Raw genomic sequence first — 12,849 nt, 5'->3', positions numbered from 1 at the left:
GAGGAAACCAATTGCCTCTCTAGGACTTTTTTCCTTCCTAAATGAAATAATCTCCTTGCTTTTGCTCAACTGTTAGATTTGTAGTTTGAGGTAGAAACACTCCTTAGGTTTATGATAATTGTATATGAATTGTGCTATTGGAGGCTTTGCTTTTATTCAGCAGAGGTTTCTCTAAACACCCATCTCATTTTTCAGAAATGAAAACCTGGAGACCACAAGCTGTGAAGAGATTGAAAGCCAGAACTCCTCCGAATACAAAGCAGTGCTCAGGACGTAAGTGTGGCTTTGGCCAGGACCTGCTGTTGGGGGAGCACAGGGGCAGCAGAGATGATGTTCCTTTTCAATATCCACAGTGTTGTTTGCTTGCCTGAACAAGCTTGTAGAAAGGCCAAATATCACAGTATCACCAAGGTTGGAAGAGACCTCAAAGATCATCTAGTCCAACCTATCACCCAAGACCTCATGACTACACCATGGTGCCGAGTGCCATGTCCAATCCCTTCTTGAACACATCCAGGCATAGTGACTCCACCACCTCCCTGGGCAGCCCATTCCAATGGCTAATGACTCTCTCGGTGAAGAACTTTCTCCTCACCTCCAGCCTAAACTTCCCCTGGTGCAGCTTGAGACTGTGTCCTCTTGTTCTGGTGCTGGTTGCCTGGGAGAAGAGACCAACCCCCTCCTGGCTACAACCATCTTTCAGGTAGTTGTAGAGAGCAATGAGGTCTCCCCTGAGCCTCCTCTTCTCCAAGCTAAACAATCCCAGCTCCCTCAGCCTCTCCTCATAGGGCTTGTGCTCAAGGCCTCTCCCCAGCCTTGTTGCCCTTCTCTGGACACGTTCAAGTGTCTCGATGTCCTTCCTAAACTGAGGGGCCCAGAACTGGACACAGTACTCAAGGTGCAGCTGAACCAGTGCTGAGTACAGGGGCACAATGACTTCCCTGCTCCTGCTGGCCACACTATTCTTGATGCAGGCCAGGATGCCATTGGCCTTCTTGGCCACCTGGGCACACTGCTGGCTCATGTTTAGGCGGCTGTCAGTCAGTACCCCCAGGTCCCTTTCTGTTTGGCTGCTCTCCAGCCCCTCTGACCCCAGCCTGTAGCTCTGCTCATAACGTACCACAGATTGCATGGAGTTACAGGATGATAGGAGTTGGAAGGGACCTCCAAAGATCATCTAGTCCAACCTGCCAGAGCAGGTTCACCTGGAGCAGGTTGACAATAATATAACCCAGAGGTCTTCCCATCAGCGAAATCATCTCAAAATTAAACACGAGATGAACACATCTAGGCCAACATTTGAAAAGGAGTGTTTGTTTCCCCTGCCTTATCTGTGGCAGTAAATGTTTATTGCTTATGACTGATTTTATTGTGCATTACAGCAGTGTCTGCAAACCAAAGGTAGGGTTGTCTCTGGCAATGTGTGCATGCGTGTGTCTTTTCCATTAGTGCCCCTGTAATTTACAGCTGCTCTTAGAGTGAAATGTAAATTCTGAAGTCATCCTAATTTGCAAGAGAAACAGCAAAGCTGTTTTGAAAGGCAAGGGGGAAGGTGGTTTGGTTATCCTCCTAGCATCATATGAATTTGTGTTTTTATCTTCAGATGCTGGGTGTAAAATGTGCCTTAGGTCATCAGTGTTTGTACTTTGACATTTGTAGGCGCTGTGGTTTGCAGGACTGTGGCACTGAAAAGCAGCTGCATTGTTACATTTGGCTACAGAAACTTCAACATTTCTAAAGCCTGTTTTTCTAAGAATTTGTCTCAGCTTCCAGTTAAGAAACCCTTAAGTTTTGGGGTTGTTGTTTTTTTCTCTCAACCAGTGCACTGATTTCTCTGTCATTGAAGAAGTGTCTTTTTGTTTTGACATGGAGGTAAAAAAAGTGGAACTTCCTTATCATGAGGTCCACAGTCCAGGCAAGACTGAGAAATACACTGCAGCATTGCCATTCCCAAGGTTCAGGCAGGCTCCATTCGAATCACATTGTGTTCCATGATATTGTGCTTAGTCTTCTGCTTATCTCCATATGTTTCTGGTGGCTTGTGTGTTGGGATAGGAAGGTTTCAAGGCTAGGTGTAAATGATCTCCATGAACATACCAAATGCCTTCCTGTCTCCATTGTCAGAATGGAGTGGGGTTGCTTTGTCTTGTCATCCATGGAGAAACCACTGTGTTTAGCCCCCAGAGATAAATGAATAGAAGCTCCTTGGCTGTATTTCAGTAGCTGTCTCTGTAGTAGAACTTAGTTAATGTCTGAAATGACAGAGGGTTCTCAGAGGCTTTAGTTAGAAACAAAAAGTTAGCGCTTGGTAATTCCTGGGGTTTTTTTTAGCACTTAACTAGGACAGAAAGCTACAAGCTCTGCTGATATGAGCTCTTCCTCTTGCCCCGTGAGAGTCAACAAGGGAGCTCAGTCCGCCTCAATTCTTCCCTGGCTTTCACTATTTTCACAGAATGGTTTGTGTTGGAAGGCACCTTGAAAGGTCAGCTAGTCCAGCCCCCTTGCAATCAGCAGGGACATCTGCAACTACAGCAGGTTGCTCAGAGCTCTGAACAATCTGACCTGGAATGGTTCCCAGGGATGGGGCATCTACCACCTCTCTGGGCAACCTAGGCCAGGGTCTCACCACCTGTAAAAGGTTTCTTCCTTAGGTTTCCTTGGATCTCCCTGGAGCCTTTTCCTCCTGTTTCACCATGAGAACTCATCAAAGAAGGGCTGCTATTAACACTTGGTTATAAGCACCAAGAAGACAATATAAATATAGTGGGTAGAAGCAATAACAGGCAGCCAGTGGTTTCTCACACTCCCATCCAAAATGAGCTCTAGGGTCACCTGCAGCTCTGGGCAAACTATTTGACCTCCCCCTCAATCAGTTCAGTCACAAAGCGTGAGTTAATGCAGTACCCTTCCTGCAAAACAGATTATGGATTTATATTGGGGATGGAAAAAGGTCATTTCACCTCCCGCTGCCTTCTCATGGACCCAAAGGAGTTTGATGATGAGGTGGAGAGAAAAGGGCTGAAGGTAATACTGATGTTAGTGTCACTCAGGTGTGTGTCTAGGGGTGAGCTTGCAAGTGAAATCACATTCAGTAGGAGCATGTTTGCCTTATTTATTTATTTTTAAATGAAATTGTCTTCCTGCTGGTGTAACACATAGTTTATCTCATATCCCCTGCCTGGCTGCTTCCTGCTACATCAATGCTATCTTCCCTTTTGGCATGTAATCATCACATAATGCCTCTGCACATCCAGGAACTGACAAATGGATGGAGTTTGTGGTCCTCTTCCTGTGGTATCCCAGCTTCTGATGAGTTTGTCTGACAGTTTTCATTAATATAGTTGGTGCAGCTGATTTTGAGCCTTTGTCCCTCATCAGATACTTCTTAAGTCTGGATTCGATACCTGTTCCCCAATTACTTAAAGAAAGCTCAACAATAGTCAACAAAATAATTTGTCAGGTATATGTGTTTTAACAGATTCCTGTAGAGATGTGATGCCACTTTCCAGCCTTAAAAATTTCCACTGATTGCAGTTGCTCTGTCTGTTTGTCTCATAGTCATGATTAATGGTATCTGGAAAAGAGGTTGGCTTTGTAGTCCCATTGTGAAACACGTACTTCTAGTAGTTCAGGTTTTCTCTTGTTTGGGATAATTCCAATATAATTGCATTTGCCCTCTTCTCCTAGAACAGAAGCATGATAGAATTGTGCTCTCAGTTTTATATGACTTGGAGAAGAGGAAGAAGGAGCAGACCCATGATATTTGTTAGTATTGTCTCTGCATTTCTCAGAGGTAAAACATGTCATGAGGAAGCCCATGGTCTGTGGCCAGAGATGTCTGCATTTCTCAGACTGCTGTTGTGACAGCTCAGATGCTTTAAAAATCCATTTGGGGCTTTAGAAATGGGGATGTAATTTCAAGCATTTCCACTGGTTTGACACACACACAAAAATGCTACAGAAGTTCAAAACAGCTGCAGGATAAGAGTTTATGACTACATACCTCATGGAGCTTTAAAGGAGAGGGGGTTATGCAAAATCTCAGCTACCTGCGGGAGGAGTAGTGTCATGTGTAAGCCCACAGCTTACAACTTCCTCTGCTGAAATTCTCTGTGCTTTCTGTACTTGTAGTCTAGGAGTGTGATGTATTTTGAGAAGGAAAATGCTTGCAGTACATAATTTAAGAATTACTGTTATTTTAGCATCACACTCAGTCTTCATGTAGCTCACAACCCCCTTGGGCGTGAGCGCACTCATGGCACAGCCTCATTCGAGAGTCTTCTGGGAGCTATAAACCTGCCCTTCTGTTTCCAAATTCTCTGTCTCAGCCAGCAGTTCCTTCTCACACTTGTTGCAGTGACATATAGTTGTTACTGACCCAAGATCACTTCAGCTATGTTCAGAAACATGCCTTCTAAGGATCCCCTCTGCCAAGGGGATTTTCTCCTGTTCACTTAAGCATCATTCCTATAATTTTTGGGCCACTGGAGTGGTCAAAATAAAAGACATTTTTTAACAGGAATCTGACTTAATCACACCAAATACAAAATGTCTTTTGGGCTTTTTATTATTGCTACCCTTTTCTTTAAGGACCTTAGAGTCACGGGTAAGCTCTGAACACCATCAAGCTTTGTGAGCTTCAAAACCCTGCCATTCACAACTCTAAGCTGTTTTTTAGTATCAGGACCCACCTTAGCTTTTCATGTTTGGTAGCTTGCTTTCCACAGTTCTCACTACTTTGTCACTCAAAGTTCCTGATTGCAAATAACAGAAGAGTAAAGTCCAGTAAGGTCAGGTATTCCAGTCAAATGTCTGAGTTAGGTGGACTTGAGCCTGGCTTGTCAGAAACAGGATGCTATGCCTCTCTTAACTGACTGATAAGAGAGTTGTGAGGAGTAGCTTCCTTGACCCTCTGTCTCTTCCTATGAGCAATTCATTTTGCTAATCCTTGCATCACATAAACAGGATTGCCTGCTGCTGGGTCTCAGTTCTGCATGTTTTTGTGTTGAGGTATGACAGAGTTGCTTCCTCATCTTAGGTCACTGCTGTGAATGGAATTCTGTGTTTGCTACATGTTTTAGCTTAGGACTTCTGCTGACTTCCAAAAGAATAGCTATAACACAGAAAGACATGAGAGTTCAAAATTATACATACATTAAACACAAGTATTACCAGCATGATGGGCAGCATGGGCAATTAAAGATTGCATGACTTGTGGGAGTTTTTACTGTGGTTTAGTTGTGTTTTTAAGTGAGATTGTCTAGTCCATGTGTATGGTTTGGTACACACCACCCAACAAAAAGCAAGTGAGGAGAGAAGGAAGAGCGAAAAGAAATAAACTACTTTCTGTTGCTTGTGTCTGAAGTGAAGACTCTCCACACCTTCCCAGCTGGGAGTCATGGGCAACTTAAATGAGAGAGTCTCCTTCAAGAGATCTCAAGTCTTTTACCTATTCTGGGAAGAGGATCAGCAGCACCTAATGCTGTTTGGAGACTACAGTGCTCCTGAAATCTCCAAGATAGGTAGAGACAATGCTTTTGGTGATACAACCTGATCACTGTGCTCTCTATTCAGAGCAGGAGAGCTCCACTGTTAACTTTTAACTCCCTGTTGAAAGGTTTAGTTTTCTACACAGAATGATCTGTGAAATAACTTGTGTCCTGTTTCCCCACTGCTTCTGAAAGGTGGTGTTTACATCTCTGAGCAATCCACTGCTATCTATACCCAAAGCACAGGCTCCATGAATTTAAAGAGGTGATCTATCAAGGGAGCTGGACACTTCTTTCCTGAAGGATGGGCATTAAAGACCTGTCTGCAGCCTGGTTGAGGGCAGAGAATGAACGATAAAGCCTTTGAAGTATAAAATGTTTTAGCTGCTTGTACCTTTTGAAAGTCATTAGCTTCACTGGATACCGAGATGCCTCTGAGTGATGTGAGGGTCCAAAACAGTCCTGAGGCCAAGTCACTGAGATGACTTGCTACACTTAGAAGACCTGGAGAGCTGATGCAGCACATCACACTTCATGGATAAAAGGTGCTGAGCTTGTTGCCAGGAGTTTTAAAGATTTGTGTCAGTGAAGTTCCCAGAAGTGATTTGTTCCTGTTCAGCACAGAAGAATGTCCAGCCTGGCAGTCCAGGCTTGCCTGCAATGTTTGTGTTCAGGGAAGACAAGTTTAATGTTAACTGAACTTAGTTATTTGAAGACCTTGCTCAAAAATATAGTAGTAGGAACCCGAGGTGACCCGTGGGAGAGGCTTTTCAAGAGGCAGACAGTGTTGCCATGTTGACCTGTGGACTTGGACCACCATTTTTTGTTTGTTTGTTTTCCAGAGGTCTAACAGTACACTTTCTTTACAGACACCCTTCTGGTGCAAATAATGTGGAGAGGAAAAAATGGGCCATCTCCTTCTGTACTTAGAAATAACTCTTGTGTTTGTAGCTTACAAGAGATTCCACAGCCAGAGCAAAGCCAGCAATAAGAGCATTCTGATCTCTACATCATCTGTTTCCTGATGAAACCAAAGAGAGTTTAAGAGCTTTTATAAATCCCAGTTTAGGTTATGTTTCTCAAGGATACTAAAGATAAAGTGGTAGAACCAGAAAACTGATCTCCAGGTGTGAGATTTCCAGTGGGGAGTTTAATTATCTGTGGTGGTGTTATTTATGGTTTTTTTACTTGGCTATGTGGAATGTTCAGCTCCCCAGAGCTGTGAAAGGAAGGATTCTTACTGGAGTTGGACCAGTGGAATGAGGAGCAGAAACAGATAATGTAGTACAAGGAGTAAACAGAGCTTTAAGCTCCTCTTCTGCAGTCCCAAGCACTGCCATGGCTGAGTCCTGAGGCTTTTAAATCCTAAATGAACTTGAGTAATGGTAAAAGTCCTTTCAAGTCTCCTCTTGGACTATAAGATTGTGGTTTCCTTTTGCTACTGGCTTTGGTTTGCTGATTTGGAGCAGACTGGTGGCATTCTCCCTCAGAGGAATGACAGGCCACAGAAATGAAGCAAAATACTCCAGGCTTTTGTTGTTGTCGCCTTATGTGTCAGCTCCTAGTGGCATCTGCTTTATTATCAAAATGTGGAATTTATTTGCTATTAAAACTTGGATTGTGATGTGATTGAAAACCACAGACAAAGCAGCTTGAAGCACAACCAAAGCCTCCTTGTTTCACTCCCCAGCAATTGGGTAAAACAATTCAAATACAGAAAATTAAGGATTGATTCAGTTACCACAAGGCATGCCTTGCATGTTTACCCCTCCTCTTCTGCATTAAAATAGCAAATACCAAAACCTTCAATGCAATACTGCAGCATCTGGAGTTTCTCACAGTGATAAACATTGTCCTGTGGCTTCTCGTGCATTTAGATCTTCCCAACAGAAAACTTGTCTTTTGTTTCCTCCTGAAGTTAACAGTTCTGCTGGAAAATACTGTGCAGGGTTACAGCACTGCAGAAATTAAACTGGTCCTGAAACATTGTGCTCCAGGAGAACAGACACCAAAGGAATGTGAGACAGATGGAAGAAAATTGGCTGGAAGTTCATGATGCCTGGGAAATCCATGGTAGGAAGCTGTTAAGATGCATTTGGGAGAGCAGCAATCAGCATTCATTCCAGTAAAGCCAATTAAGCTAAAACAACAGCAGAAACCAATGCGGTTACTTGAGAAGCAGAGTCAAACACAGGGCAGCATAAGCAGTGCAAGAGTGGGAGAGTTATGAAAACAACCAGAACCAACCAAACAAGAATAATTAGAGAAGAAAAATAATGATTGGCATCTCAATTAAAACAAAAACAGCTAGCAGAGCTAGTCCCTTAGTGACGTTACATGTGTCCCAGGGAAAGTCTCACTGTGTGCTCTTCAACCAGTTCTTCCCAGATCATGAGAGGGAGCAGATAATTTGCTGGAAGTCATCTGCCCCTTATTTATAAACAAGCTGGGTGTGAGAGGCTACCCTTGTGTCAGCCTTAGCTTGCATTTTACATACATTTTGCACCCAATTCAAAGTTGAGATTCAACTGCCCATGGTGTTATTTAACAAGGAAAACTGAGAAAATAGAGCTGGCTTCGTCTGGCTTGTGTGAGCAGACATGAAAGCTATTGCAGGAACAGTGGAGGAGAGGGAATAGCCTTCTGTAAAGATTATTCCATTGGTAGTCTTAGCAAATTACAGATAGTTTTCTGCATATTCCTGTCCAATTTAATAAGAAATCAGTCATTAAATCTCTTCTTACAACTGAGGTTCTCCTTATTCTCCTTACTAGTTGAGATTCTCTTCAGAAGTAATTGTAGTGGGAAGGAAAATACTGCTTTTGCCTTCTTGGCAAGAAATGATCTCTTTAATTCCCATGCAGACCTCATCACAACCAGTGTTAGAGTTGTCATCCCAGTTCAGAAAAGTCAATGCAGAATCTCCATGTGGCATTTTGACTGACTTGTGGCTATGTGATAGGGAGGCCTCATTTTCCACCTCTTCAATGCCCTGCTAGCTTAGCTTAACAGAGAAGTTTACACTTTGAGCTGCCAGAGTCTCATTACATTTTGTGGTGGCTCATAGGTAGATGGGAGGGATTTAGTAGTTCTATGTTCCCAATTTGTGAATGGCAGAATCAGATACACTTCTTTCACCTAAGAGTAGATAGAATTTGGAGACTGAAACCTTCAGTGATGGGCTTCAGGCAAAGCTGGTATAGAAATCAGAAGACTTTCTGATAGGTGTGAAAGCATTGCTTAACAGAGCCCAAAGCCTGTGGTTGGCAGGACAGAAGTTAAACATTTTTTCTTATAGGCAGGAAAGGAAAAACACACAGCTCATAGTCAATGCATGAAAAATGTCATCTGTCTGTGTCTGTCGAGTACAGGGAGTCTCTTCTCAAGGGCAGCAAATGTAAAGGTACTGCAAGATATGGGCAATTCTCCAGCCCCTTTTCAGCAAGGCTCCCTCCCTGACACACCAATTAAACCATCAGGCAGTAGGAGGTCAGTAGGGCACTGTGTACCTTTCTTCTCTTTCTTATTTCCCCTCTTGACTGAAATGATTTTGCTGGCAAAAAACAGTGTCTGTAACAGCTATGAACTCTTCACCCTGCTCTGGGAGACTGTCTCTGTCTTAAACTCTGTTTATTCTGCAGCTTATGAAAGTGGCCTTCAACCAAGCCTCTGGAAACTCAGCTTAGAACTAGGAGTGTGTGAACAATATTAGCACAAGAAATTACTCTGTGGAGAAGCTCCTCCTTCCAAATTATTGCTGAACTGGTAAATGCTCATAAGAAAAGAACACCCAGCCTAAATTTTGGTGGGGGAGCTAGTAGGGATGATGCTGAGTTTGTGACGTGGGTGGGGAGAAGAAGCACAGAGCAGAAGATACACAGTTGAGGCATGGAGCAGGCATGGTATTCACCTACCTGTGGTGGAAAAGAGATGGAAATACTGTAGGCATAGGACAGTGATGTTTTTAAGCGCTGCTGTGACACAGTGCTCTGGGTATGTGCTGAGTTGGAGAGGATAGTTAAAAGAGTGAGGAAAGGAGAGAGGGCAGAGTGAGAGCTTGGTAGCCTCTCTGTGGGCACTCATCTGTTGGTAGCCTTTCTTGCAACTTGGGCTGGGCTGGCACTGCTGGCTTCACTGTGGTGGTCATGGAGCACTGGCTGTTGCATGACACCTGTCTGGCTGAGAAAAATGGTCCTGAAGCTCTAGATAAAAGCTCCACCACTGGCCTAAACCGCAAAGGCCATCCCTGTTGCATGTATGGTGTAAGTTTGTCTGAGCAGAGTTGTGAAAATTTGGTCTCAGAATGGTTTTCAGATGTGACAAGACTCTTCCAAGCTGTACAGTCTGTTTTGTATTTGCACTGAAACCTGAAATCCAGAACGCATTTGCATGTTAGCTTTTGGTTGCAAATACTCTTTGTAGCTCTAAAATTGTAACTCCAGAGGTTCTCCTGTCAGCAAGCCTAAGTAAACACTATTGCTGACCGACTGCCAAATACTCTAGTGAGAAATTTGAAGTTGCCACAACATCAGAGGAGGAAACAGAAGAAATGACAGACTGAAATGAATGGGACTTGTAAAATGCCATCTGTATGGCATTAGAAGTTAATTGAGTCTTAAGGAAAACACAAGGTGATTAAGATGAGACAAGGAGAGTGAGACTATCTTTACTCTTTCATAACTACTGGTTTATTGTGAATGCTACTGAGCAGCTCAGTTAACCAGATATTGCTGTGGTTTCCTTACTCACAGAACAAACATGCTCTGATATGAGAGCTTTCTTGGCTGGCCTTTGGGTTCTTTGCTGTCTACATGTGCAATCCGTGTTCACATTTGAACTCCTCTCATGATCTCATAAACTGAGCAAAGAGAAGTTCCACTGGCTTGCTTTTCCCTTTTCAGCTTGCAGCTATTAGCATGATAGACCCAGAGCCACCACACTGATGTTTTTGAGGATTGGAACTTTAACCAAGTGCCTGATTGCCATGCGCACAGAGCCCAGATGCAATTGGAGCAGACACATTGCTGTCTCCAGCTGTAGACTTGTGGCTGAGGTTTTTACTGAGGGCGTATCCTTCTCCTCTTCACAGAGTGTCACCAGGAGTATGGGGTACTGTTACTGCATGAAGAGCTTGTGAAATGGGGTGGTTGGACAAGGTATTGGGGAAGATTTTTGTGATAAGTGTGGCCTTTGAAGGGCTAAGCTCAGCCCTAAGCACTTGCAGAACCCAGTGCAAACTGGGGCTGATGTTACTTGGTCATCTCAGCTGAGTTTCTGAAGGCTCATGAGATCATCTTCCCTACAGAACTGTTTCTTGTTTCCTAAACATCTTCCCTGCTTCCTGTAACAGCAATACCTCTGAGTCACCTCTCATGCTTGCCATGGCATTTAGGACTACTGGCTGGAAGAGATGTGAAGTGCTGGGATCGTTATCGCAGAGGGAATCTTCAGGACTTCCTTTTCTCAGAAGTTGAGATGTTTGTTGTGCCTTTTCTGCTGGAATAAGGGGCTTTTTCCCTTTCATGTTATGTCTTACTCTGAACACCACAGCAGGTGATCATGAGACAGTGGCCATAGCCAATATGCTATGTTATGTGACCATCCAAAAATCCTTTTCAGCTCAGATAAACAAAATTCCCTTTAAAAAGCATTTTGATCTCATCTGTGTCTTCCCAGCTGCAGTATCTGCCATGAGCAGTGCTGTCTGATGCACCAAAACATACCTGCTGTTTACCAGCATGTTGCTGTGACAAACCAAAGACCTCACAGTTTTTCCTGCAGCAGAAAAAAGAAATAAGTTGCTCTTTATTTTTAACCCAGGCTTGAATTTTCTTAAATCTATAACATAAGACCTCCCTGTACACAACTGTTAGGCCATGTCCCTTAGCACCTCATCCAGGCTTCCTCTAAGCATCTCCCAAGGAGGGTGTCTTCGACCTCACCTTGAATTCTGTGTGTAGTTTAAGGAGGTGAAGGTCTTTGAATGTATCTAGAGGAGGGCAATCAGTCTGGTGTCAGGGTTGGAAGGCATGTCCTATGACAAGGGGCTGAGGGCTCTGGGTTTGTCTAGTTTGGACAACAGGAGGCTGGGGGTGACCTCATTGCTCTCTGCAACTTCCCGAGGAGGGCATGTGGATAGGGAGCTGCTGAGCAATTCTCCCTGGGATCCAGGGACAGGATGCGTGGGAATGGTTTGGAGTTGTGCCAGGGGAAGTTCAGACTGGATATTCAGAAGCATTTCTTTACCAAGAGGAGAGCTCAAACCCTGGAACAGGCTTCCTAGAGAGGTGGTCAACGCCCTGAGATTTCAGTGTTGAAGGGGTGTTTGGCCAATGCCTTTAACACAATGCTTTAGGATTTGGTCAGCCCTGAAGTGTTCAGGCAGTTGGACTAGATGGTCATTGCAGGTCCTTCCAATTGAATGAAGCTATTCAATTGGGTTAATTGCTTTAGCTATCATCATTTGATGTCATGAATTCCACAGGAAGGTCTCAATATAGCTTGCATGGATTTGATTCTTTGTTACTTGGTGTTTGCTGGGGCTGTAACTTGTAGGAGTGCAGGCCAGGGCCAACTTCACTGAAGCTCCTGGTAAAACCGGAGTGGCTTTTTAATAAGATTCCATGCATAAAAAGGACAAATTAACTTCCTTGCTCAGAAAAGTCTCCATGTGGGCTCTGATGAGTTGTGACTGTCTCAGTATCTTTATTGCTGTGTAAGATACAGGAAGATCTGCTTGCATCTGTAAGTGCTGTGTGCAAGCCTTGTCATAGTCTCATAGTATCAGTCAGGGTTGGAAGGGACGACAAGGATCATCTAGTTCCAACCCCCCTGCCGTGGGCAGGGACACCCCACACTTGATCAGGCTGGCCAGAGCCTCATCCAGCCTGGTCTTAAACACCTCCAGGGACAGGGCCTCAGCCACCTCCCTGGACAACCCATTCCAGGGCCTCACCACTCTCATGGTGAAGAACTTCCTCCTCACATCCAGCTTTGTCTTCTCTCTGTTTGCTTTTAGTGCCATAGCATCAATCTTAAGCGCCTGGCTCGATCAGTGTGCTGAGGATTTCAGAGAGCCACCCGACTACCCGTGTTTGCTGAAGTTGCTGCATTACCTGAAGAGGAACATGCCTGACTCTGACCCAGAGAGGAGGGCACAGAACCTCTTGGAGCAGTTCCAGAGCCAAGAAGTGGAGAATGACTGTGAGTTACCTTTCCCTTCTGCCTTTCTGTTCTCCCGGACAATGTGATACCACAGGGATTTACGTGGAGCACGCTTTATTAACTCTTCTGCTTAACTGACACTATTGAGAGGCTCGCTGGTGCCTTCTGCCTTGTTTGTTTCTTTCTAAAAACAAAA

General features: G+C 44.1%; 1 protein-coding gene across 2 annotated transcripts in view; it reads left to right on the top strand.

Moving 5' to 3' along the window:
- RGL1 (ral guanine nucleotide dissociation stimulator like 1) overlaps window positions 1-12,849 on the top strand; it is a 77,271-nt gene that overhangs the window by 38,995 nt on the left and 25,427 nt on the right. For both annotated transcript variants that reach the window (XM_068141334.1, XM_068141333.1), the window contains exons 4-5: window positions 196-273; window positions 12,508-12,692. In XM_068141334.1, the coding sequence (XP_067997435.1) occupies window positions 196-273; window positions 12,508-12,692 (263 nt within the window). The remainder of the gene's footprint in view (window positions 1-195; window positions 274-12,507; window positions 12,693-12,849) is intronic.

This window comes from Melanerpes formicivorus, unplaced genomic scaffold, assembly GCF_026170545.1.
Source record: "Melanerpes formicivorus ecotype bairdi unplaced genomic scaffold, bMelFor1.0.p_v2 SCAF_7, whole genome shotgun sequence".
NCBI classification, from domain to species: Eukaryota; Metazoa; Chordata; class Aves; order Piciformes; family Picidae; genus Melanerpes; species Melanerpes formicivorus.
This window is presented reverse-complemented; position numbering and strand designations above follow the sequence as displayed.